The sequence below is a fragment of the Mobula birostris genome, chromosome 22, assembly GCF_030028105.1.
Source record: "Mobula birostris isolate sMobBir1 chromosome 22, sMobBir1.hap1, whole genome shotgun sequence".
Taxonomy (NCBI): domain Eukaryota; kingdom Metazoa; phylum Chordata; class Chondrichthyes; order Myliobatiformes; family Myliobatidae; genus Mobula; species Mobula birostris.
This window is the reverse complement of record NC_092391.1, coordinates 52,031,386-52,058,986: the sequence shown is the minus strand read 5'-3', so window position 1 is coordinate 52,058,986 and position 27,601 is coordinate 52,031,386. Positions and strand designations below refer to the sequence as shown.

General features: G+C 42.6%; 1 protein-coding gene across 2 annotated transcripts; it reads left to right on the top strand.

Annotated features, from left to right (window-relative positions):
* On the top strand, positions 1-27,474 carry tmed2 (transmembrane p24 trafficking protein 2). 2 transcript variants are annotated; one of them, XM_072240747.1, is made up of 5 exons: positions 1-269; positions 13,902-14,094; positions 20,710-20,730; positions 21,838-21,945; positions 23,356-27,474. In XM_072240747.1, the coding sequence occupies exons 1-5, from the start codon at positions 84-86 to the stop codon at positions 23,478-23,480; spliced, it is 633 nt and encodes a 210-aa protein (XP_072096848.1). In that variant the 5' UTR covers positions 1-83; the 3' UTR covers positions 23,481-27,474. The 2 variants fall into 2 exon arrangements, with proteins under 2 accessions (XP_072096848.1, XP_072096849.1); XM_072240748.1 differs by lacking the exon at positions 20,710-20,730 and having other exon boundaries at positions 3-269.
* Positions 27,475-27,601: the final 127 nt, after the last annotated feature.

The following is a 27,601-nucleotide window of genomic DNA, read 5'->3' as shown; positions in this document are numbered from 1 at the left end:
ATGCGTGTTGCGGCACGGCGGGGGTGACGTGGCAGTGGCTGAGGCGGGCTCGGCTCTGCTGGCCTCCTCAGCGCGGGCACAAGATGTTGACGCTCGGCGAGTGTTCGGTGCTGTTCGGCCTCCTCACTTACCTGTGCGGTGCCTCCGCGTACTTCGTCAGCATCGATGCGCACGCCGAGGAGTGCTTCTTCGAGAAGGTCACGTCGGGCACCAAGATGGGCTTGATCTTCGAGGTGGCCGAGGGCGGCTTCCTGGACATCGATGTGGAGGTAACGCGAGCGCCCGGCTTCCCTAGGCCGTAGGCCTAGTCAGTGGTAGGAGGGTCAGTCTGCTGTGCCCCCCTTGGGGACGGCGGCTCCTCGGGTAACGTCCCGTGGCTGGAAGGCCCGAGTGTGTGGACCCGGTCTTCCCTCACCAGTGGCCGGGCTCAGGTACTTTGGGTTCCCCGCCGTGCTCGCGGTCCTACAGCAGCCAAGCAAATTTGTTCATCATGCTTCTGCAGGAACTTTGTCTTATTACTTCATTCGGCACATGTACAAAATGCTGTTACTAAGGAAAGTAACTTTGATTTTTCTGTAATTTGGTGAAGTTTTGGTGTAACTAGTTTCTAGTTGACAGGTCATCATAGAATAAAGACAAATCCCCTTGTTCCAATCAGCGCAAGGACGAAATTACTTGTTCATAAAGTATCTCCCGTAATTTGTGCGTTACCCGCACTCCGGGTATTGAAGGGTTAAAAGGAAAAGAGACGTGGATCTTGTCAAGCTAATTTGCAGAGGAGTTTTGCAGACCTCTGGGCCCCGCTAAGTTACCCCCCCCCATCCCCGCCCTCACTTCTCAGCTGTTCCAAGTAAATGTTGTTATTGAAGAACATAAGTGTCACCCTATGCAACTCTGAGATTCATTTTCCTGCGGGCATACTCAGCATTTCTATAAAAAACTAACTATAACAGAGTAAATAAAAGCTCAACCGGAGTGCAGAAGACGACAAACAGTGCAAATGGAAATATAAATAAGTAGCAATAAACAACGAGAAGATGGGATAACAAGATAGAGTCCTTAAAGTGAGATAATTGGTTATGGGAGCATCTCAAGGATGGGGCAGGTGAGTACAGTACTGTCCCTCCCAGATCTTGAAGGTAAATGTTTCATTTTGACTTAACCAGACAATAACTGCCTCTGCAAATCTAAATACTCTACAAAACATAAAATGTCTGTAAACTTGTTTTATTTATTATGTAGACTTTCTGGCAAAGAGACCATATGTTATGTTAAACATTCCTTGAATTGTGTATTTGCAACATTTTTATTAACTTAATAGCTGTTATTCAGTATAGTGCAAGTTTATCGATGAGATGGTGGACCTTTGGTTCATTATTTGGGCAATATTGAAGTTTAGTGTCTCCGGCATATGGTGCAAAGACTGTTGTCTTTGCGGAAGCAGTACAATACAAAACATAATAGGAAAAGTGAATTACATTAAGTATATATGTTATATAGTAAAGTAAATTACAAGTAATAAAGTAATGAGGTAGTGTTCATGGATTCATTGTCCATTCAGAAGGGGAAGAAGCTGTTCCTGATTTGTTCTGTGTGCGCCTTCAGGTTCCTGTACCTCCTCCCTGATGGTAGCAATGATAAGATGGTAGGTCCTGGGTGGTTGTGGTCCTTCAGGATAGATGCTGCCTTTTTGAGGCATCACTTTTTGATGTCCTGGATACCACGGAGGTCAATGCATATGATAAAGCTGACTTAAGTTTACTACTCTCTACAGCTTGCTTCGATCCTGTGCAGTAGCTCCTGCGCCCTCCCCCCATACCAGACAGTGTTGCAGCCAGTTAAATGCTCTCCACTGTACAAATGTAGAACTTTGTGAGTGTAGTTGACTCTGCAACTACAACATTGCAGAGGGCACTTGCCAGAAGCGGAAACAAATCTGTTAATTTGAGATCCCTCTCTTTGCGCCATCTTTTGTTCCCTCTTTTTCCATCAGAGTATTAGAGTAGTGTTTAAGTTTAGATCAGGGGTTCCCAACCTTTTTTAATGTCATGGACCCACCCCTACTATTAACCGAGTGGTCCGTGGACCCCTGCTCTAGATGATGTATCAAGACCAACGTATCTAAAGTTTGAGTCCTTCGATGTTTGATTACAGAAATGAATACAGATCCACCTGCAATTGGAAAGTGTTTCCACCAGAGTTTATCACAACTCTTTCATAAAATTGGAAAGCTGCGGTCAAAATGCTGACAATTCAGTCTTTAGTAGTAACACTGGTGGAGTGACCACATTGACCCATTATCTGACTATTCCTCATACTCTTTGAATTTCACCCTGCGTTATCAAATACTAATCCAATTCCATTTTAACAGTAGCTGAGCACTCTCCTTTCAATAAGGATTAAAAAAAGATGAAACAAGGAAACAAATTATGTATTTAAATTAAATACAGTACAAATGAAAACACTAACAATCCTTCTGCAGTATAGTTCTAATACTTATCTACAGAGGAATATATCCTCGTCATGTTCTTTTGACCGTTGATGTGCAAAGCCAGCACACACGCACCTAGTGCAGATAATGGACTGCTTTCATACAATGCTTTCAACGATTGTGTCTTCCAAATCTTCATTTTCATTGCAACATTCAAGGTGAATGATGATACCTTCAAATTCTTCGTAGTTTCTATCTTATTGAAGTAGTGAAATTGTTTCATTTTAACTCCCAGCTGTTTCTGGCATCTCCAAGCCTGAATGCTTGAAACCACAGTGAGCAAAACGGTTCTGAATTGTCTTGCTGGTTACCTCTCGCCAACTATCAGTGACAAAACTCACTACTTTTTAAGCACATACACACACAATTGACACCACTTAAAAACTGTTTGCTTTTAGCACGGTGTAGTGTCTTAATGGCTACAAAGTGCACATATCTGACGCTAGTTAGAAACTGGCAACAATCTCCTGTTCCAATTAAGTAGCATGGTGTCCCAGATTAACTAAGGGAATCCTGGCTAATTTTTGAATAATTTTTGTTCTTTTAAGGGTTGTCCCAAGTAAGTGGCTACCCCAATTAACCGATGGCTAAGTTGACTGGAATCTACTGTATTCCTCAGTCATAAAGTACAGCAGAGAAACTGGTCCTTCAGCCCATCTAGTCCATGCGGAACCATTTAAACTGCCTACTCCCATCAACCTGCACTGGGACCATAGCCCTCCATACCCCTACCATCCATGTGCCTATCCATACTAACTTTAAATGTTGAAGGGATACAGAGTCTCAGGACTCACACCAACATGTCCAAGAACAGTTATTACCCCTCAAACATCAGGTTCCTGAACTAGAGGGAACAATTTCACTTGCCCCATCGCTAAACTGTTCAGTTTATGGACCCACTTTCAAGGATTCATCTCATGTTCAATATTTATTATTTATTTTGTGTATTTGCACCATTTGTTGTATTTTGCACATTGGTTGTTTCTCTGCATTGTTGGTGCTGTCTTTCATTTATTCTATTGTGCCCAAAGGAAAATGAATCTCGGTTTTATATGGTGACATGCATGTACTTCAATAATAAATTTACTTTGTACTGTTAAATCCATTTAAAAGGATAAAACAGAACTATACTTGATCTGCAAGGGAACACTTTGCATTTAGTGACCACAGTGCCAGTAGTTTCAAAGTAAATATGCAAATAGATTCTAAATTGGAGAAAGGCCAATTCTGATGGCATCAGAAATGATCTGGCAGTTGTGGATTAGAACAGGTTATTTTCTGGCAAAAATGTGCTTGGTAAGTGGGAGGCATTCAAAGTGAAATTTAGAGAGTACAAAGCTTATATGTGCCTGTCAGAATAAAAGTTATTCTGATATGTTAAGAGCAAAAGGGTTGCAAGGGGCAAAATTGGTCTTCTGGAAGATCAGAATTGTTATCTATGCATGAGGCCAAAAGAGATAAGGAAGATCTTAAATTACTTTTTCCATCTGTATTTACTCAGTAGACAGACACCGAGTCTTTAGAAGTGATGCAAAATGGCATCAACTTCATGGACAGATTCCAGAGGAGGTGGTGCTTGCTATTCTGTGGCAAATTAGGATGGATAAATCCCAGGGCGTAACAAAGTGTTCTGTTACACCCTGTGGGAGGCAAGTGCAGAAAATGCCAGGGCCCTAGCAGAGATATTTAAATTATCTTCAGCGACAGGTGAGGTACCAGAGGATAGCCAATGTTGTTCAGCTATTTATGAAAAACTAAAAATAAACCAAAAAATTTTAGGCTAGTGAGCCTGACGTCAATTGTGGGAAAGTTATTGGAAGGTATTCCAAGGGACCGGATATAGAGATATTCAGAGAGATATGAACTAATTAAGGGTAGCATGGCTCCATGCGTGGTAAGTCGTGTCTAACCAATCTATAGAATTTTTCAAGGAAGTTACCAGGAAAGCTGACAAAGGAAAGGCAGTGAATGTTGTTCACATGGACTTTAGCACGGCATTTGACAAGTTCCTGCATGGGAGGTTGGTCAAGAAGATTCAGTTGCTTAGCGTTCAAGAAGAGTTAGTAAATTGGATTAGACAATGACTTTGTGGAAGAAGCCAGAGAGCGGTGGTAGATGGTTGTCTGTCTGACTGGAGGCCTGTGACTAGTGGAGAGTCTTTGTTCATTTATTTATTCAGAGGTACAGTGTGGGACAGGCCCTTCCCACCTAACGAGCTGCATCGTACAGCCACCAACCAGTTCAACCCTAGCCTAGTCGTATAGCCTCAGCCATATTTTCAGTCTCCCTCCTATATGCTGATTTGTCACCATCTTTCTTCGGCCTACAATAGTAGCATCATCAGCAAACTTAAATATGCTGTTGGAACTGTGCTTAGCCACACAGTCGTAAGTGTAAAGTGAGTAGAGCAGTGAACTAAGCACACAGCCTTATGGTGCAGCTGTGCTGAGGGAGATTGTGCAGGAGATGCTGTTACCAAGTCAAACTGTCTGGAGTCTGCAAGTAAGGAAATCGAAGATCCAATTGTACAAGAAGGTATTGAGGCCAAGGTCTTGAAACTTGCAGACTAGTTTGATGGAGTGATAGTATTGAATACTGAGTGTACTGAGTAGTTGATAAAAAGCGCCTTTGCTGTCCAGATGTTCCAGCGTTGGGTGAAGTGCCAATGAGATGGCATCTGCTGTGGATTTGTTCTGCTGATAGGCAAATTGGAACTCCTCAAGCAGGAGTTAATGTTCTATCACCAACCTCTCAAAACACTATCACTGGGGTGTAAGTGCTGCTGGACCGTGGTCATTGAGGCAGGTCACCATGCTCTTGAAGTAATTTGATTCAGCAGAGCCGAGGCAAGGAATGATCTGAGGCTTGACTTTAGGGCCAAGCTGAATTGGTAAGGTCAGTTACTGGCTTTATCAAAGCAACAGAGGGCAAGGAATGAACTGAGGATTTGGTGATTTTAGAGCTGGGCCAGATTGAAATGATCGGCTTCTGCGACACAAGACTGGCCATTTTGGCTTGTTGCTCTGTGCTGGACTGAAGCCTTCTTAATCAGCTGCAATAATGCCTGGCATTGTGAACTTCATTTCTGAATGCTGTTCGCTGTATTTGCATGTTTTTTTTCTCTGCACGCTGAATGTTTGACGGTCTTTTGTTTTTAATGGGTTCTATAGGGCATCTTTGTTTTGTGACCCTCTGAAAGGAGACAAATCTCAAGGTTGCATAAAGTATACATACTTCGCTAATGAATGTACTTTGAACGTTCTGTCTACTTGCAGTATTCATCGCTGATGTAGATGACAGAATTTGTCGTTGCAATGTTGGTTAAAATTGAGACTTGTGCCCAACTGGAAGTCTGAGAAAAGTTTCTCTGTGAGAGGGAAAAATTCTCTTTGATTGTCTTAAATGAGCGACTCCTTATTTTAAATTGTGACCCCCTCCCTCCCCTCTTTGAAGTTCCAGATTCTCCCACAGGAGGAATCATCTTCATGTCCAACCTGTAAAGACTCGGGATCTTGTTGCAGTTGAGTTGCCTTTTACACTTGTAAACTTCATTCATTCATTCATAAACACCAGAGATTCTGCAGATACTGGAAATCCAGTGCAGCACACACAAAATGCTCGAGGAACTCCGCAGGTCAGGCAGTATGTATGGAGAGTGCACAGTTGAAGTTTCAGGCTGAGGCCCTTCATCAGGACTGGAAGGGAGGAGGGCGGTGCCATTCGTTCGTTTTGTGCCATGTCATATGACGTGGGTGATCATGGTCTTTCCAAGACCGTGATTGTTCTTGGCAAATTTTTCTACAGAAGTGGATGGCCATTGTCTTTTTCTGGGTCCTGATGAAGGGTCTCGGCCTGAAACGTCGACTGCACCTCTTCCTAGAGATGCTGCCTGGCCTGCTGAGTTCACCAGCAACTTTGATGTGTGTTGTCTTTTTCTGGGTAGTGTCTTTACAAGATGAGTGACCCCAGCCATTGGAAATACAGGTCCTATGAAACGGTTTGTATGCCGGACTGTCGTAAAGTGAATAAGCAATTACCATTTATTAATATGGGAAAATTTTTTGAGCGTTCTCAGACCCAAAAAATAACCTACAAAATCATGCCACATAACACATAAAACCTAAAATAACAGTAACGTATAGTAAAAGCAGGAATAATATGATAAATACACAGCCTATATAAAGTAGAAATACTTTCCTGTAGCACTGTTTAGCGCAGCGAAAATCTCATGGCAGTGCTCTCGGTGGAAGCGCTCTCGGCAGAAACACGGTGGAAGTGCTCTCGGCGGAAACACTCTCTCCAGTAACCTTTAAGCTATGAAGCTGCCAAATCATACCAAATAACACACAAAACTACACAGTCTATATAAAGTAGAAATAATGTATGTACAGTGTAGTTTCACTTACCAGAATCGGGAAGACTCCAATAAATTAGCAGTTTCGTCACAGTTAAACACTTGCTTATACGAATAACCACCTTCTGAAATTATTTTCTTCAGTTCAGCTGGGAACTTTTTGGCAGCTTCAGTATCAGCTGCAGCACTGTGTCTGGTAAACGTTAAACTATGAAGCTGTCCTCGCCTCAGAAACTGATCAAACCACCCATGACTACATTTAAATTCCACTTTCGCAACACTTTCATTACCATCGTCCAGTGCTTTCTGCTTCAGCTTATTGAAAAGACTGACTGATTTCTCTTTAAGTATAAGGAAACTTAATGGAATACCACACTTTGTACACCCATCAATCCACTCAAACAATAGACTTTCCATTTTATCCATTATTGGATGCCGACTAAGAGAGGCCACTTTGCTACGAGCAGAGCCAACAGTAACATCGGCAGCTTTCAAGATTTTTTCTCTCTACGTATAAATAGTGCGAATGGTGGACGCAGGCAAGTTCAACGTATGGACAATGTCCTTACTTCATTCACCACGATCAAAACGCTTAATTATGTCTAGTTTTATGCTAAGTGTAACACCCTTATGAACTCTTTTAGGCTTTTCTGATACCTTAGTACTCATCTTGCTAACGGATGCACAAAATAAATCGAGATAAAGCACATGTTTAAGCAATGGCGGGTAGAATGCGGTTCCGGGGGAGGAGCTTGGCTGTTTGGGTGCGCGCTGCCTTTTTTCGTAACAGTGAAAACACCTTCTGTTAGCGAAAACGGGTAACTAATGTAGATCTTTTGTAACAGCGAGGTGTCGTAAAGCGAATGTTTGGAAAACGGGGGCCACCTATACTCTTCAGAGATTGTCTGCCTGGTCTCTGTGGTCACATAACTAAGACTTGGGATATGACCATTCACCACCTGCTCCACATGACCTTAATTTGCAGGGTTAAACAGTGCTATACCTTTTGCCCAAGGGTAACCTGTAGGCTGGTGGAGGGAAGGAGTACCTTGCGTCTCCTTTGGTAGAGACTCAACTCCATCCTGCCAACCGTTAATCAGAGGATGTTAATCCCACAGGGGCTTAACCCCAGTGTTATTCTCCAGACCACTTGGAATACATTTGCATCCTCCCTGTGAATGAGGGTTTCATCCAGGTGCTCCAGTGTCCTCCCGCAGTCCAAAGGTGTACGAGTTGGTAGACTAATATAAATTGTCCTATGATTAGGCTAGGGTTAAATAGGTGGGTTTCTAAACGGTGTGGATCAGTGGGCCAGAGGACCTGTTCCGCACTGTATCTCTCGAATGTATAAGATGTCAATTTAATTTAGCACCTCATCCTTTTCATGTGAAGCTATTAAAATTGTTCTCTACTTTGTAGTTTCTCTCATTATTTGCAGTTCTAAGTTTAAAAGCAAATCCTGCAAAACATTTTTTACATTTCAATCTTGGAGACTGTAAGAACTGAATCCAGCACCCTGGGTTATCTGCAATATTGATCTGCCTTAATCAGTTTCTGAGGTGTTCAGAAATAGGTTCTCCCTTCACTCAACCAGACAATCTGCAGTGGTGCTAGAAAGTTGGTGAACCCTTTGGAATTTTCTCTATTTCGGCATAAATATGACCTAAAATGTGATCAGATCTTCCTGCAAGTCCTAAACCTAGATAGAGAATCCAACTAAATAAATAACAAAAAACATTATACTTGTTTATTTATTGAGAAAAATGATCCAATATTACATGTATTTGTTGGAAAAAGTATGTGAGCCTCCTAGGATTCAGTTCATTTAAAAGGGAAATTAGAGTCAGTTGTGAGTGTGGGAGGCCCTGTCCTATTTAAATAACATAAACCTGAATCTTCACTATCAAAGTCTGATCTTTACCACAGGGTTTTTGGAAGTATGCCATGTCTCAATCAAAGGAGATTTTTGAGGACCTTCACCAGGCTGGAAAAGGATACAACCCCATTTCTGAAGAGTTTGGGTTCCACTGGTCTACATTCTGGCAGGTGGTATGCAAATAAAAGCAATTCAACACTGTTGCTGCTCTCCTCACGAGTGGTTGACAAACAAAAATCTCTCCCAGGAGCAAGGCATGTGATAATCCAGGAGGTCACAAAGAGCCCTAGGGTGACATCTAAGGAGCTACAGGCCTCCCTTGCATTGGCTAACGTCAGTGTTCATGAGTCTACCATCAGGCAAGCACTGAACAACAATGGTGTGGATGGCAGGATTGCGAGAAGGCCACTACTCTCCAAGAACATACTGCCTGTCTAAAGTTTGCTTAAGACCAAGTGGATAAGCCAGAAGGCGATTGAAAGAATGTTCTGTGGATGGATGAGTCCAAAACAGAACTTGTTGGCTGTAATGAGAAGCATTGTTTGGTGAAAAGCAAACATTGCATTCTAGCAGAAGAACTTCATCCCATCTATGCAACATGGCAGTGTCATGGTTTGGGCCTGCTTTGCTGCCTGGGGACCAGGACAGCTTGCCATTATTGATGAAACTATGAATTCTGAATTGCACCAGCAAATTCGACAGGACATTGTACATCCGTGCACTGAAGCTCAAGAGAAAGTGAATCATGCAGTAAGATGACGACCCTAAATGCACTAGTCAGTCTACCAAAGAACGGTTAAAGCAGAAGAACTTCTGTCGTTTGCAATGGCTGAGTTAAAGTCCTGAGCCTATAGAAATGTTGTGGAAGGATCTGAAGCAAGCAACTCATGCAAGGAAGCTCATCAGCATTCCAGAGTTGAAGCAGTTTTGTAAGAAGGAATGGCCTAAAATTCCTCTTAAGCCAATGCGTAGGACTGATCAACAGTTATCAGAAAGATTTGGTTGAAGTTATTGCTGTTCAAGGAGATCGCACTGGTTACAAAAAGCCACAGTTCACGTACTACTTCCAACAAATACATGTAGTATTGCATAATTTTTCTCAATGAAAAAGTACAATGTTTTTGTGTTATTTGTTTAATTGGGTTCTCCTCATCTACTTTTTGGACTTGTGTGAAGGTCTGAGAATATTTTAGGTTATACTAAAGCAGAAATAGAGAAAACTAAAGGTCACAAACTTTCTAACACCACTGTACCTTGTTATGGCCATGCAGTGCATTTTATAACACACTTGGTTACTGCTTTACCTTTTACAATCTCACTGCACTGTTTTCCGAATTGTTCTGTATGGGTGATTTTTCCCCGTACCTCAGTACATGTGAATTATACGTGGTGCAAAATACTACTACTCACTTCCCCCATTTCCTTAGCTTGCATTCTTTTAATCACAGGAAAGCCCAGAGAAAAAATATTCATTACAAATCTCCTATTTCCCTTTGTTCTACACACAGAAGGCTCTGCTGAACTTTTGGGGCACCTGTTCTCTTGCTAGCCACCATTTTAATATACTTATAGAATCACACAGGATTTTGCTGCACCTTGCCTGCCCAGTCCTCTTTGCCTTCTTAACTAGAGGCCCAGTACCACTTGTCAGTCAGGGTTCCAGGAACCTGCAAGTCTTGTCCTTCACCTTAACAGGAACGTGCAGTGGTTGTAAAAGCTCTTCATTTTTCCATTGTTCTTTCACCACAGCCTATCGATATTTGTTATCTTTTGAAAGTTACGGAGAATCTGCTTTCACCGCCCTTTCAGATTTTGCATTCTACATCACAGCTGAATGTTACACAAAGAAAAGAACACTCCATCTTTTGCAGAACTATGCATTCTGCAGTTCATATTATGAAGCCCCTAGGCATTTTAGGCAATATAAGACATAAGAGCAAAATTAAGCCATTTGACCTATCGAGTCTGCTCTGCCATTCAATCCTGGCTGATCCTCTTTCCCCTCCTCAGCCCCACTTCTTGGCTTTCTCCCTGTAACCTTTGTTGCCGTGTCCAATCAAGAACCTATCAATGTCTGCCTTAAGTACACCTAACCACCTGGCCTCTACAGCTCCCTGTGGTAAGAAATTCTACAGTTTAACCACACTCTGGCTAAAGAAATTTCTCTGCATCACTATTTAAATGGCATGATGGTTTATTCAGGCCCTTCTGTCCTAAGGCTGTGCCCTCTTATCCTGGACTTCCCCGCCATGGGAAACGTCCTTTCTGCATTTACTCTATCCAGGCCTTTCAACATTCGAAAGGTTCCAATGAGTCACCCCCCCCCCCCCCTCCCATCCTTCTAACTTCCAGTGAGTACAGACCCAGAGCCATCAAACGTTCCTCATGGTGATCGTTTTATTCCCGGAATCATCCTTGTGAGCCACCTCTGAACCATCTCCAATGCCAGCGCATCTTTTCTTGGACAAGGTGTACCATACTGTTCACAATACTCCAGGTGAGGCTTCACCACTGCCTTAAAGCCTTAGCATCACATCCCTTCTCTGGTGTTCTAGACCTTTTGAAATGAATGTTGACATTGCATTTGCCTTCCTCGCCACCATCTTTAAGGTGTTCTGCACAAGGACTCCCAAGTCCCTTTGCAACTTAGATTTTTGGATTTTCTCACCATTTAGAAAATAGTCTGCACATTTATTTCTTCTACCAAAGTGCATGACCATGCATTTTCTAACACTGTATTTCATTTGCCACTTTCTTGTCCAATCTCCTAATCAATGAGTCCTTCTGCCGCCTACCTTTTTTCACAGTATTACCTGCCCCTCCACCAATCTTCATACTATCTGAAAACTTGGCAACAAAGCTATCTATTCCATCATCTAAATCATTGATATACAGCATAAAAAGAAGAGTTCCCAACACCGACCCCTGCAGAACACCACTAGTCACTGGCAGCCAGTCAGAAAAGAAACTTTTTATTCCCACTTGCTGCCTCCTACCAATCAGCCAATGCTCTAACCATGCCAGCCATTTAGCCCATTGAACCTACTCTGCCATTTGATCATGGCTGATCCATTTTCCCCCTCAGCCCCAATCTCGTGCTTTCTCCCTTTATCCCTTCATACCCTGACTAATCAAGAGCATATCAACCTTTGTCTTAAAAATAGCCAATGTCTTGGCCACCACAGCTGCCTGTAACAAAGAATTTCACAGATTCACTACTCTCTAGCTGAAGAAATTCTCTCTCATCTCTGTTCTAAGTGGACATCCCTCTATTCTGAGACTGTGTCCTCTGGTCATAGACTCCCCCATCGTGGGAAGCATTCTCTCCACATCCACTCTAAGTTGTTTAACATTTGATATATTTCAATAGGTCCTCTCCCCCATTCTTCTGAAATGCATTGAGTACAGGCCCAGAGCCATTAAACATTTCTCAAATGATAGCCGTTTCATTCGCAGAATCATTTTTGCAAACTTCCTTTGAACTCTGTCCAATGTCAGCATTTCCTTTCTTAGATGAGGGGCCCAAAACAGTACTTGCCGCATGGATGCTGAAATTACAGCTCAGGGAACTCGGAACGTTAGACTCCACTAGAAATGATGGTGTATTCAGGCCAGTGCACAGCATGCCATGGATTCTGATTAAAGATCTGATAGATCTGTGCCCCACCGCTGGGCTGTAGAGTTTTAGTAAATTCAATCAGTACCCATGCACGTGCTTGATGGTTTCTCATTCTGTCAGTTTTGTTATCTGTGAGAAAGTGAGTCTGGAGAACTAAATTACTGTATGTCTGGTGATTTGGTTGTTTAATTTAGAGACTCTTCATACTGATCAGATGTGCAAGTGAAACTGCTTGTATGTATGTGTTTACATCACCTTTTCAGTATAACTGTATCATGATTTGGTGGTTGCTCTTTTCCTACTCAGTACTTTTCTTTTTATGTTTTAGTTAAGGGCTGTGGTTCCATCTCCACATGTTTTGTCAAGTCAGGACCTCTGATTTCAGCCAAGGGACTAAACAGGAATTGGAGATATGCTGTCTGTTTCAAAGTACAAAGTACATTTACTGTCAAAGTATAGAACCTTGAGATTCGTCTCCTTACAGGCAGCCTCAAAGCAAAGAACCTGTTTAAAAAATACCGTCAAACACCCAATGTGCTGGGGGGGGGGTGTTGGTAGACAAATTGTGCAAATAAATAAACAAATGGCACTGAGAACAAAAGTGAGTCCATGGACACAAAGCCTGGAGCAGGCTTTGGCCTCAGCTCAGAGCAGAGTAAACACTGCAAAGCAGCGAGCAGAAACTGACCCAAGTCTTGCCTCTTGTCCATACACCCGCCTTTTCAATCCATCTGGCCCAGTGTTTAAATCTTTCAAATATCAGGTAATCCCTGTTGCAATTATATGCTCTGGGCCTGGACCCTGCCACCAAGTTTTGGCCCCTACCCTGCTTTTCTAAATCAGACTGGCACTTAGGTTGATCAAACTTCGCTCTTAGTTTAGGTGGACTGGCCTTGAATTCACCTCTCCTCGCTCTGACTTTGCCTCGATCCCACACGCTTTGACCCTCAACTCAGTCCTGTCTTCACTTGCCTCTCCATTATTTGCTGTGATCATTTGCCATAAGTTTTATAAGAGAAGGTATTATTAATAAAGTATTTAGTTGTATTCTTAGTTTTGTTTGCCGCCGGTAAGTAGTCACTGGGCTTCACCAGCACCATCTTAAACCGGTCGAGGGAGAGGGGTGATTACACACTGTTGAAAATGTCGTTAATTAGATCTTCTAATACCAATTAGTTATTTCTCGTCATTCCGTCAAAGGCAATGGAGAGAAGGCAGGAAAATGGGGTTGTGGACAAAAAATTTCACGATGTATGCCGGTGATATTAAACCTGATTCCGATTATAAATCATTCATGATGGAATGGTGGAACAGACTTGATGGGATGAATGGCTTAATTCTGCTCCTGGTCTCATGATCCTATTCACCGTTTAATTGGCTGATTGGGGCAATGGCAAATGTGCATGTCTTTATCCACATGGAAACTGCAGATAAAGCTGCTTAAATCTGTTTTATGTCCTTTGGAGTTGTATCAAGTATCTGTCTTCCTTCCATGTACATTTTATTTTGAGTGTCATACTTGCAAGAACTTCAGTGGTTGTTTTTTTTTTTTTTTTTGCAGATTACGGGACCTGATGGCAAAAATATTTACAAGGGGGACCGTGAGTCCAGTGGGAAGTACACTTTTGCTGCGCACATGGACGGGACGTATAAATTCTGTTTCAGTAACAGAATGTCTACCATGACCCCCAAAATAGTCATGTTCACGATTGACATTGGAGAGGCACCGAAAGGACACGACATGGAAACGGAAGGTGGGATTTCGCAGTTACTGTAGTAGGGTGGGGCCATTGGATTGGTAACTGGAACATTGGTAGAGATGGGCAGCGATGGGGATAGTACAGGAATAGGCCATTTGGGCCACAATGTTGTGCCAAAGCAGCTAGAAAAAACAAATCAAAAACACCAAAGCACTAATCCCTCGTACCTACAAATCCCTCCGTCTTCCTTACGTCCATGTGCCTATCAAAATATCTCTGAAAAGCCTTTAATTTATTTGCCGCTACCACCAACGTGGGTTTTATAAAGTTGCAACGTTAACTTCTGGCTTTTGAACTCAATTCATTAAACAAGGCCACTGTCACACTGCTGCACACCATTTATTGTTGCAGTATGTCAGATTAACTATTACCATAAGATATTGAAGCAGAGTTGGGCTATTTAGCCCATTGAGTCTGCACTGCCATTTCGTCATGGTCGATGGTGTACAAAGGCTGTTGAAAATCTAATCAAGAAGAAAAGAAAAGCTTACCGAAGATTCAAAAAAACTAGGTAATGATGGAGATCAAGAAGATTATAAGGCTAGCAGGAAGGAGTTTAAGAATGAAATTAGGAGAGCCAGAAGCCTTGGTGAGCAGGATTAAAGATAACCCCAAGGCATTCTACAAGTATGTGAAGAGCAAGAGGTAAGACGTAAGAGAATAGGACCAATCAAATGTGACGGTGGAAAAGTGCGTATGGAACCAGAGGAGAGAGCTGAGGTACCTAATGAATACTTTGCTTCAGTATTCACTACAGAAAAGGAACTTGGCGATTGTAGGGATGACTTACAGCGGATTGAAAAGCTTGAGCATATAGACATTAAGAAAGAGGATGTGCTGGAGCTTTTGGAAAGCATCAGGTTGGATAAGTCTCCAGGACCGGATGAAATGTACCCAAGGCTACTGTGGGAGGTGCAGGAGGAGATTGCTGAGCCTCTGGCATTGCATCATCAATGGGGATGGGGGAGGTACCAGAGGATTGGAGGGTTGCAGATACTGTTCCCTTATTCAAGAAAGGGAGTAGAGATAGCCCAGGAAATTATAGACCAGTGAGTCTTACTTCAGTAGTTGGTAAGTTGATGGAGAAGATCCTGAGGGGCAGGATTTATGAACATTTGGAGAGGCATAATATGATTAGGAATGGTCAACATAGCTTTTTCGAAGGCAGGTTGTGCCTTACAAGCCTGATTGAATTTTTTGAGAATGTGACTAAACATATTGATGAAGGTAGAAGAGTAGATGTAGTGTACATCGATTTCAGCAAGGCATTTGATAAGGTACCCCATGCAAGGCTTATTGAGAAAGTAAGGAGGCATGGGGTCCATGAGGACCTTGTTTGTGGATCCAGATTTGTCTTGCCCACAGAAGACAAAGAGTGGTTGCATGGAAGTCGGTGACTAGTGGTGTGCTTCAGGGATCTGTTCTGGGACCCCTTCTCTTCGTGATTTTTATGAATGACCTGGATGATGAAGTGGAGGGATGGGTTAGTAAATTCGCTGATGACTCAAAGGTTGGGGGTGTTGCAGATAGTGTGGAAAGTTGTCAGAGGTTATAGCAGGGCATTGATAGGATGCAAAACTGGGCTGAGAAGTGGCAGATGGAGTTCAACCCAGATAAGTGTAAGGTGGTTCATTTTGGTTGGTTAAGTATGATGGCAGAATACAGTATTAATGGTAAGACTCTTGGCAGTGTGGAGGATCAGGGGGATCTTGGGGTCGGCGTTCATAGGCACTCAAAGCTGCTGTGCAGGTTGACTCTGTGGTTAAGGTGCATTCCATTGGCCTTTGTCAACTGTGGGATTGAGTTTAAGAGCTGAGAGGTAATGTAACAGTTGTACAGGACCCTGGTCAGACCTCACTTGGAGTACTGTACTCAGTTCTGGTCACCTCACTACAGGAAGAATATGGAAACTATGGAAAGGATGCAGAGGAGATTTACAAGGATGTTGCCTGGATTGGGGAGCATGCCTTATGAGAATAGGTTGAGTGAACTTGGCCTTTTCTCCTTGGAGTGACAGAGGATGAGAGGTGACCTGAAAGAGGTGTATAAGATGATGAGGGGCATTGTTCGTGTGGATAGTCAGAGGCTTTTTTCCCAGGGCTGAAAAGGCTATCACAAGATAGGACACAGTTTTAAGGTGCTTGGATGTAGGAACAGAGGAGATGTCAGGGGTAAGTTTTTTTTTACACAGTGGTGAGTGTGTGGAATGGGCTGCCAGTGATGGTGGTGGAGGTGGATACGATAAGAGTTTTTTAAGAGACTCCTCAATAGGTACATGGAGCTTAGAAAAATAGAGGGCTATGGGTAACCTGGGGTAAGTTCTAAAGTAAGATGTTCGGCACAGCATTGTGGGTCAAAGGCCTGTATTGTGCTGTAGTTTTTCTATGTTTCTGTGATCCAATTTTCCTCCCAGCCTCAGTCTTCTACCTTCCCCCGTATCCCTTCATGCCCTGACCAGTCACGAACCTATCAACCTCTGCCATGAATATACACGCAGACTTGGCCTCCACAGCTACTATGTCTGAGCCCTTCTGTAGCCTCTCTACTTCCTTAAAATTACTTGCCCCTCCACCTGTCTTCATATCATCTGCAAACTTTGCAACAAAGCCATCAACTCCATCATCCAAATCATTGATGTATAAGGTGAACTTAAAAAGATGCTGTCCCAACACAGACCCCTGTGGAACACTACCAGTCACCCGCATCCAGCCAGAAAAGACTCCCTTTATTCCCACTTTGTCTCCTGCTTTATCCATGCTAGAATCTTTCCTCTTAATACCAAGGACTTGTAGCTTGTTACGCAGCCTCGTGTGTGGCACCTTGACAAAGGCCTTCTGAAATTCCACGTACCTGTCAACCAATTCTCCTTTATCTATCCTGCTTGTTGTTTCAGGTAATTCCATCAGATTTATCAGGTAAGGTTTTCCCTTGAGGAAACTATGCTAACTACAGCCTGCCTTATCTTGTGCCTCCAAGTACCCTGAGGCCTCATCCTTGAGACTGACTCCAACAACTTCCCAACCACTGAGGTCAGAGTAACTGGCCCTCTTCTGCCCCTCTCCCTTCTTGAAGAGTGGAGTGACATTTGCAATTTTCCAGTCTTCTGGAACCATTCCAGAATTTAGTGATTGTTGAAAGATCATTACTAGTGCCTCTACAATCTCTTTAGCCACCTCTTTCAGAACCCTGGGGTGTATACCAACATGCCCAGCTGATTTACCTACCTTCAGATTTTCCCTAGTTACGGTAGCTTCACACACTTCATGACCCCTGGCACCTGGAACTTCCACCAAAATGCTAGTGTCTTCCACAGCAAAGACTTATACTTATTCAGTTCATCCACTATTTCCTTGTCCCCCCATTTTGCCCTGATTTTCTGCCCAAATTCAGTTGCATTTTGCAGCAATTGAATATTTTCATTGTTAGAACAGGCCAGAAAGGGAAGAGCTCAGTGACCGGTGGCCAGTTGCTGACCAATCCCATCACCTCAGGAGCTGCAGGGTCGTTATGGGTGGTGAAAATCCTGCCCTGGCCCCTTCTCCTTGGTGTCTAAGACCTGGGGTTCACCTATGTAAGTTATAGGCACGTGAACAGGCCATTCAACTCAACCAATCTGTTTACGCGTCTCTCAACTGCTTCCTATTGCAATTTGATGTTCTTTGATATTTGGAGGGTTTAACAGGAAAATGTGGATTGTGCAGAGTTATATCTGAAGTACCATGTAAAGGCTGTTTGGCTTTGCTTTTGTTGTTTGGGTAGTGGGATAGTTTCAGAATTTCTTTACCCTAAACCAAGATTCTTAGTTGCAAGGCAGGAAATTATTCTGAAGGAACTGATGTGTTTTGAATTTCACTTTCTGTCCAGTTGCTGCTGTTTCTGTGTTTGTCTTTTCTACCCCAATGGTACAGCAGGCAGGGACCATGTGGGTAGAGTCGCAGAAAAACATGGGTCAAGGTCGCATACAGCAATTGGTCAGAGTCACAAAGGTGTGGGCCGCATGCGGACCTCTTGCTAAAGGGTATTTGTGCACCAGTTGGGCTCTTGTCACAGTAGACACCTTTGTTTCTGGTGATCTGTTTTAAAGAATAGAATGTTTTTGTTGAAGTGTAACAATGAAGTTTGTTTCTGCAATTCTAGTTATGCGGCTAGGCACCTGCGTTTGTGTATGGAAGATTGTTCAGTGTGAGCTCCAGTGGTCTGAGAGAGATTCAAGTATCAAGGGTTGTAATGAACAATAATTAACGTAAGACTCATTGGGTAAATTGTAATTTATTGTGCAGTTATTCTTTGCCCAATTGATTCACCAAAGATCTTAGGATATGATTTAAGGTGTATAGGAGTAGAAAAAAATGGCTTAGTCCTGGCTAAAGATTCAGAGGATTCATAGTGTAAGATTTCCCTTGTGTGTGTCTGGGCTTCAGAGAGATGAAAGATGTTTAATTACCTGCTACTGCATACAAGAGGTCTGATTTAATCCGAGAAACCTATTTTTAGAGTGGCCTTTACCATTTGATTGGAATCTTATCCCAGTTTGGTGATGCAATAGTTGAAGTGATGGGTCTGATCTCTCTCTTGTCACTTGGGATTAAATGTTGAAATGAAGGGATTGTTCGGATCTGGTTGAGAGTTTTAAATCTTCACTGACACGTGAGGTTCTAGATGTCTGGAGGACAGCAAGTATGGTTCCTCTTCTCAATGCAGGCAGCAAAGAAAAGCCTGGTAACCACAGGGTTTTCCCTGTGAGTGTAACATCAGTATTAGGGAAACATTCTGAGGGAAAGGATTAATGATCGCCTGGAAAGTCGGGGACTGACCAGAGACAGTTAATGTGGCAGTGACTGCCTGTGGGCTGCCAGTCTGACTTTGCCTGGTACATTCTTGAGAGCACAGATGTGATTTACATGGACTTCAGTAAAGCTTTCGACAAGGTTTCACTTGGGAGACTGGGCCAAACTGTTGGGGTTCTTAGGGAGCCTCAGCAGGCCGGGGAATTGGATCCAAAATTGCCCTGGCAGTCGGATACTGAGGCTGATTCATGGTTGTTTGATGTCATTTCCAATACGCATTTGTAACGGAGAAAAAATAATTGTTACTCTGGATCCAAATCAGCACAAAAAAACACAGTAGTATAAAAAGTGGAATAATTAAGAAAAATACCACAATAAATATAAATACATAAGATGGCTTATAGAATGACTGTCCATAAAGTGAGACTAGGCACAGCTGTCTGTACCATAGGTGACTCTGACAGGAAGTGAAAGTAGTGGTGGATTGGGGTGTGGAGGGGTGGGTTAGTGTGTCTGATGGTACTGTGGTGGTGTTTCACAGGCAGCAGTGCTGGCAGCCTTCTTTAGAACAAATGTAAGTGATTTGGATGTGGATGTAGGTGGCGTGATCAGCAAGTTCGCAGACCAGTGAAGTTAATGTTGTGGAGGGTAGTGTTCAGTTACTGGGTGTTGGTGGAATGGGCTGAGAAATGGTGATGTTCTTTGGGTGTATTATTGAGGTTGGAGCATGTATCAATGGTAAACACCTTGGGAGTATTGAGGAATAAAGGGCCAGTCTAAATGTCATGTCAGTGACGGGGGTGGTGCAGGTAGATAACATAGTTAAAAATCATAGAACAGCAGATTCTGCAGATGCTGGCCCCCTCTTCCAGCCCTCTGCCTTTTTCACCTATCACCTCCCTCTGGTACCCCTCCTCCTTCCCTTTCTCCCTATCAAATGCCTCCTTCTCAAGCCCTTTGCCTTTTCCGCCTATCATCCTCTCAGCTTCTCACTTCATACCCCCACCCAGCTTCCCCTCACCTCTTCTAACCAGAAGGTAATGGTGAGGGTTAAATTTTCAGCCAGAGAGTGGAATGCATCTTGGGAAACAGGTAGAAACAGTTGCCTAAAGCATTTAAGAGGTGTTTAGATAAACTAGTGAAGGCTGTGGTCTCAGTGCTGGAGGATGAGGGTTAATATGAATGGGTCAGTATGTTGGTGAAGGGCTGAGTGTCCTCTATCCATGACTAACATCGATGAGTTTATAGCTCTTGGTGCTAAAGCAAGCCAGTGTGTGCCTATTAAATGTTGCCTTGATAGAGTGGGTGTGGAGAAGATGTTTCCTAAAGTGTGGGGAGTCTAAGACTGGAGGATACAGCCTCAGAATAGAGGGAGTCCATTTAGAACAGAAACGAGGAGGAATTTCTTAAAGCCAGATTGTGGTGTATCTGTGGAATTCATTACCACAGGCAGCTTTGGTGGATTCTTGATTAGTCAGGGCGTGAAGAGATACGGGGAAAAGGCAGGAGATTGTGGCTGAAAGGGAAATGGATCAGCCATGATGAAATGACAAAGCAGACTCAACGGGCCAATTCTGCTCCTATATATTATCTTATGGTCTTTAGCAGCTGTTTGTAAACATTCCTCAGGCATTTTCACTTTGGTGCCTGTGTCTACGTACATCTGCCAGTGCAAATGTTGAACTGCATAAGGCTACATTTCTGAAAGCCGAGGACACACATATAATATCAAGACATTGAATTCATTGCCCTGTTTTGCTTTCTGTTCCTTTACTTTGGAGTTGTATTTATCCCTTGTCCTTCTGTTTACCTTTCCCTTCAGGTGATGGGAATACTTGGGATGGTATGTCAACTTAACGTTTTTAATGCACCTCTTTGCTGTCTTTTTTTCTCTGTATACAATTCCCTAATTCTTGGCTGATGCAACTGGCTTGTGGAATCTCCATTTACATTTGGGAATGAATTCTTTCCCTCTGGACTACAGGAATCGTTGTGGCATTTCCCAGTGTTGTGTGCTGGCTGTGTGTGCTAACGATACTAACTCAGTGATAAGGTGTGAAAATGGGCAAAGCGACTGATGGTTTGGAAGCTTTTGGCAGCAGAACTACAAAGAATCAGTTGTAATAATGTCCTTAATCACAGCTAAAGTCCTTGTAGCTATGACAGATTCACTGTGGACATTTTGGGTCACACACTTTGATTTTTTTACTTTTTGGCATGACTTTGGCAATCATGGTCTTTCCATGACCATGATTGTTCTTGGCAAATGTTTCTACAGAAATGGTTTGCCATTGCTGCATTCTGGGCAGTGCCTTTACAAGACGGATGACCCCAGCCATTATCAATGGTCACATAATCAGGACTTATGACATGCACTAGCTACTTATAAGACCATCCACCTCCTGCTCTGTGGCTTCACGTGACCCTGATCGGGCGGCTAAGCAGGTGCTACACCTTGCCCAAGGGTGACCTGCAGGCTAGCGGAGGGGAGGAGTGCCTTACGTCTCCTTTGGTGGAGATGTATCTCCACCCTGACACGCATTTTTGCCTTTTCATTAATGTGCATTTACTGCAGCCTTTTTACCATGATAATATTTTGCTTATTATTTTTTTAAAATCGTGACCATGTGATGAATGTCAGTATTGAACAGCAAAGATTTGCCACTGTAAGTCTGTTATTTTTTATAGCTATTTTTATCGTACCACAGAATTGAATCTTGTTCACCATTTGATAAACCTATTATTCTTTCCAACATTCTCAAACTTTTTATATTTTACAAGTTGTGGAAGTCTTTTCCCAAATTGGGTTTTGCTTGTTGTGTTTGAGGTAACACCTGCACGCTGTGGAGCTTTGGAAGGTTGCCTGTTTGCTGCGAGGAATGGCTTTAATAGACCAGAGGGTAACAGCAGGATATGGGAGATCTCATGTTGATCTTGTTTCTCGCTAAAGCTCACCAGAACAAGTTGGAAGAAATGATCAACGAGCTGGCTGTGGCCATGACGGCGGTGAAGCACGAGCAGGAGTACATGGAAGTGCGTGAGCGGATACACAGAGCAAGTAAGTGCATCTCTGCTTTAGTGCGCTGCGTAGTGTTAACCTTGTTTCTGGGCTAGTTAATGATTTCCCAGAGGCTGATCCTTCCTGACCCTTAGTGGAAGGTTTGCTTTACAAGTGGCTACGCTATCGAGCTCGAACATTTATTATTGCCCAGGGTGTCGGAATTCAATACCGCCGTCCTTTGTACGTGCCCTCTAGTGCGTGCTCTGGTTTCCTCCCACAGCCCAAAGAAGTAATGGTTAGTATGTTAGTTGGTCATTGTAAATTGTCCTATGATTAGGCTGGGGTTAAACCGGTAGTTCGTTGGGTGGTGCAGCTCGATGAACCAGAAGGGCCTGTTCCATGCTTTATCTCTAAAATGTAAAAGGAAACTATCATCTGTGTAAGCGGAGTTTTAGGAATACAAAATGCTGGAGGAACTTGGCAGGTCAGGCAGCATCTATGGAGAAGAATAAACAGTTGACATTTTGGGCTGAGACCCTTCTTCAGGACTACAAAGGAAGGGGGCAAAAGCCAAAATAAGAAGGTGGGAGGAGGACAAGCTAGAAAGTGATAGGTGAGACTGTGAGGGGGAAGGTGGGTGGGAGAGAGGGAATGGAGTGAGAAGCTGGGAGGTGATGAATGGAAGAGGTAAAGGGCTGAAGGAGGAGGAGGAATCTGATAGAAGGGAGCAGACCATGGGAGAAGAAAAGGAGGGGCGGCACCAGAGAGACTGATAAATGTGGTTTCCTAATGTGGCTTGTTGGGTATAAACCAAAATACTGTATTGCTGGTTCAGTGTCCGGGGCAGAAGAATGCAAGAGGAGGAATAGCAGTTTACAAGGTCCCACCAGTGCCATTGTCTCTGACTTCACTTTCTTGACTGATCCCGTGATTTATGATTTCCTCTGGTCTATCATTTGCTAGTTTGTCCCCTTAACTGTCATCATGTTGGTGTAATTCCTCCTGTCTGTCTCCATTGGAATATGGCAGCAGAATAAAATCTGGCCGCAGCACTAGCTGCTGTGCAATGGATTACAAAGAATGAAAACACTTCTGGTGTGAAGGGAGAGGGGTATTCATGATTCCTGAATTGTGGATATATCAATATGATCTGATAGTGATTTAAAACCCAGTTTGGTAGTTTGTTTTATTGTGGTTTACTTAAGGAAGGATGTGCTGACGTTGGGAAGAGTTCAAAGAATGTTGACGACAATTATTCCGGGATTGAAAGGCTTGTCATCTGAGGAGTGTTTGGTTCTGGGGCGTACTGGAACTCAAAAGATTTTGGGGTGGCCTCATTGAAACCTATCAAATGTTGAAAAGCCTCGATAGAGTGGATGTGGAGAGGATGTTTTCTCGATGGTGGGGGAGTCTCATAGTTTTATGGTCTTAACTTGCTCACTGCTGTTTGTTCTGTTTCCTGCACAGTCAATGACAACACAAACAGCAGAGTGGTGCTCTGGTCATTCTTCGAAGCTCTGGTACTAGTTGCTATGACGCTTGGACAGATCTACTATCTGAAGAGATTTTTTGAAGTCCGAAGGGTGGTCTAACCACGTGCAGACACTCAGCATGGAAGAAACAGTTTGAAAAGTATCTGGTCGCAACCGCTTTTATTACGTTGTCACTTGACTGAAACCCTTTTGCGCACTGTTAATGATCTTTTACTGCTGTTTATATTAACACCCTTTGAAGTATGTTGGGAGTCTGTGGGTTTAACAGAATTTTGTAGAGGCCGGGAGTTACATTGTAGGAGACTTTTGATGCTCCAATCAATTCAGATCCTGAAAAATCAAAACAAATTCCTTCTAAGTACGCTTTAATTTGCTTCGCTGGAATTGGTAACATTGCTGATGGGCTTAAAAGAGCAAAGGCATTAGGTACATGAGTTACTGATTGAGATGTGACTAGTGTGCGTACACCTTAAAACTCATTCAGTTTTCTACAGTTTATTTTCAGTTACAGTTTATCATCTTGTTTCGAGGACATAGTTTTACATTTGACAGCAATCTAGGGGCAGCACTGTCAAATTGCTTCACAGTGCCACAACTGTACAGAAAATCTTTACTCTAGATCAATTTATACCTTAGAAAAGATCGTAAATCCCTTTTACTGTTTTGGAAATCATTTTTGTGTAAGTTTCCTTTTGGAAGATTATTGGTCCTTGTAAAGTGGTTGTATATTTGACGCTCTCTGGAAATTTACAGTTGGTTCAGTAGCTGAACTGTAGGTTTTGTATACTGTACAGCCACTTCAATCATGTCTCATGTAGTCTTTCTTTGTCATTTCATTCTGTTTTTCACCACTGAAACCAAATTTGCTGCTGGGAGTATGAGGTTATGAGTGTAGATTATAAACATCCACTTTAATTGCTTTGCAGTAATTGGAAACATTGGGTTAAATTGTAAACACAGGAAAACATTAGGAATATGAGCTACTGTGACTATAGAATGAATAAGTTTAATATGCTTGGTCTTTTGAAACATCTCTTCAACAATTTCCTGCAAGTTATTTCAGGTTAAAGGTTTACCTTTTTGTTTTTGACATCGCGGTTTAACTTTCTCTCAGTAAGCTAAGACAACCCAATCCACCACCTGGACAGTTCACTGTCAGGCTTACTTACATTAACTAAAGAAAATGTTACCAGATTCCAGAAGTGTTGCAATTTAACATGATCCCTGGTGGGTTGTACAGTGACCCGATTCCATTGATGACCTCTGACCTAGCAGACAGGTTGTCCGACTTTGGTTGTGATATGCACTGTTTGTTTTGCTGTCTTGTTTCGCTGTTCGGAATAATTGGCTGGGGTTCTCCCTGCCCTCTTCATTAACTGTACTCCTTGCCCAGCTATGATGAAATTCCCCAGAGCAGTGAAGAGATTTTGGGGGAGGGTAACATTTATAACAATAAAATGCTATAACAATGGCACAGATATTAAAATATTTCATGCTAGAGTTTTCAGTGGAATATTACTATCTAAATTGCCAGTCAGAGCTGTCTATGTTCAGTCTTGGCACGTCTGCACATCCTCTGTGACTGGGTACGTTACTGTACAAATGGACCCTGTCTGTGCAGCCTTATTTTGTCCAAGATACTTGGGCAATACCTTGGAATTGGACTGGATTTTCTGCCTATGAAGACTTATGATGGAAAATGCTTGTGAGATTGTGAAACTTTCAAAAGATCGGGTTTATAAAACTTAATCTTAAAGGAAATGCTGCTGTGTCTGCTAATTCTTTTCCAGTGTCTTTTAACTCAATCTGATGTGACTGATGTAAATTAAAGTTTGAATGTCTCCAATGAAATAGCCACATGCTAATGTATAGTTAATACTGCATTTGCTTTTAAACCTCCAGGGGAGGCTGTGGAGTTTTCGGTGTTTGTTTTCTGTCCTTTGTGAATGTGAGGGACTTGTACTTGTTTGGTTTCTAGATTCCAATCTATATAAAAGTACTTGGTAAATCTTGTGGCCATGTTCTTTGACGATTTACAGTGTTCATTATCAGGTATCCGTTTGTATGAGCCAAATGTAATTTTTAAGAACAAAGAGGCAGGCCTGCTTTAAATACTGACAGGGCAGACATCTAGTCCCATCCTTCACCCTTCTGCTGAGCGACTCTAGACTCATGCATGATTTAAATCAATATTAACATGTTTGCTGAAAGTGTTTTAATTTATCAGTGGTATCATTGGATTGATAACCTGATTAAACAGTCGGCAACTCGGTAGCACTTTCCCAGTGTTTCATTGCTTAACTCTATCCCAGAGTGCGAAGAATAAAGCGACAAATACAGGAAAATGACACTAAAATGGTGAGGGGCTACACACCAAAGGGAGGTTTTGGTCTTGATAAGAAGTTTCAGATGTTCACTGCCGTCTCTGTAGATCGGGGTCTTCAGACCCTTTGGTTGATGGTTGGAGTCCATGGCGGAAGAGACCATGATTGATGCAGTAAGCGAATTGGTTAGTGCAATTGTAGTTAATAATAGAGTCCGTGGTAAGTTTGTATGATCAGCTCCACAAAGTTCCTCTGATGCGGCAGTTTGAAGCTCTCTCACAGTCATTGGCTTATAATGGCCACATGACTGAATTGAATTTCGTCCTCTATGTTGTTGATTTCCACAAAGTGCACAAGCCTGCCTTTTTGATTTGTTTTAAAGGTCCAACCAAGATGGCAAAACATCGTCCATTTCCCTTGTTTCACCAGAATTATCTGGGCTGCAGCTGTTTCAGAATTTGATTTTCAGGCCCTCTTTCCAACAATCTTTGTAGCAGACAGAAGTAAGCAGCATTTAATACTGGAAAGAGTTTCTGCTGTGTAACTTGTCAGTGCTAGTATCTGAGGTCAGTGATGGAACTCCATTTGCCTCTGCCATTGAGATGCATGTAATCAGAGTCAGCTTCTCGAGAATCTGTGGCTGCTCACATTTGATTATCGAAACAACATATTGTTCAGTGTCAACGTAGTTTGAATGTTTGACGCTTCGTTTGGGAAACACTATTGCAGCTTGAGGCAGTCTGGAGTTCAGAGTTCAATTCTGGCACTGTTCTCTACGTCCTCTGTGCAATGTGTGGGGTTTCCTCCCACAGTCCAAAGACGTACTGAGTAGGTTAATCGGTCATTGTAAATTGCCCCTGATTAGGTTAGGGTTAAATTGGGGACAGTGCAAAATAAATGGGAAATAGCTAATAAACCGTTTTCCTCATAACATTTTATTTAATCTCCATCCTGACACATTGATTCATACCAACCACAAGCCTGGTTGTCTGTCTGAATAATCCTACTGCTCCTTGTAGGACAAGCATATACCATTAATTCACGTGGTGTAGTGTGAAGGAAAGATATGCATTTATGCAGTACCATCCACCTTCTGCCCCAACGTACACAGCTAATGAAGTCACTTAAATGTTAGAGATGCAGCAACTGGATTATGTTCTGTAGCTCCAGAGATGGCAGCGTCACCATGGCTATACGACCAGCTTTCTGACATTGGTTAAAAGAGTAAATATTCCTGTAGCATGAGGTAGAGTGCTCTTGGCTTAGAATGAGAGATTGCTGGGGATTTTATAGAATTGTGTGAAGTTGCTGGAGAGACTTGCCTGACCACTGAACCAAGTTGATCTGTAGTTCAGGGTTTGAAGCTAACAGTGTGTGCTGTTTGCTTGTTATTGAAGCATTGACTTGTGGATCACCGTGTAATATCTGAAAATTTAAATGCAGATGCATGTTAAACCCTTGCAAGCAGCAAATGTAAATGCAAGAGCAGGGGTTCCCAACCTTTTTTATGCCGTGGACCAATACCATTAAGCAAGGGGTCTGTGGACCCCAGGTTGGGAACCCCTGTGCTGGAGGGTTACCTTCTGAAACCTGTGTTTAAAACAAAATACCTGTTGAAATTTAGCCCACTGAGACATTTATCCAATGCATCTCAGTTTACTGTTTCCCTTCTATACGACTGGGATCCTTTTTACAGGTTTTGTACAGCTGAAATGAAGCAGACCTGGACCAGTTACTTTTTTGTAATAAAAACTGGAATTTAAAACAAATATCTAGATAATTTCTTGATTTTACTTACTTGCAATCGTCTACAATAGTTTCATGCTATTCAATCTTCCTTCCATCTTTATTTCACTCTGGTTCTTATGGTGCTTCAGTCAGAGCTCCCACAACGTC

What these genes read in the sequence shown, in the direction of transcription:
- tmed2 (XM_072240747.1), top strand. Translation starts at nt 84, where the DNA reads ATGTTGACGCTCGGCGAGTGTTCGGTGCTGTTCGGCCTCCTCACTTAC. An exon ending in TCCTGGACATCGATGTGGAG is followed by an intron (nt 270 to 13,901) that starts GTAACGCGAGCG and finishes TTTTTTTTGCAG; the next exon opens with ATTACGGGACCTGATGGCAA. An exon ending in TGAGCGGATACACAGAGCAA is followed by an intron (nt 21,946 to 23,355) that starts GTAAGTGCATCT and finishes TTTCCTGCACAG; the next exon opens with TCAATGACAACACAAACAGC.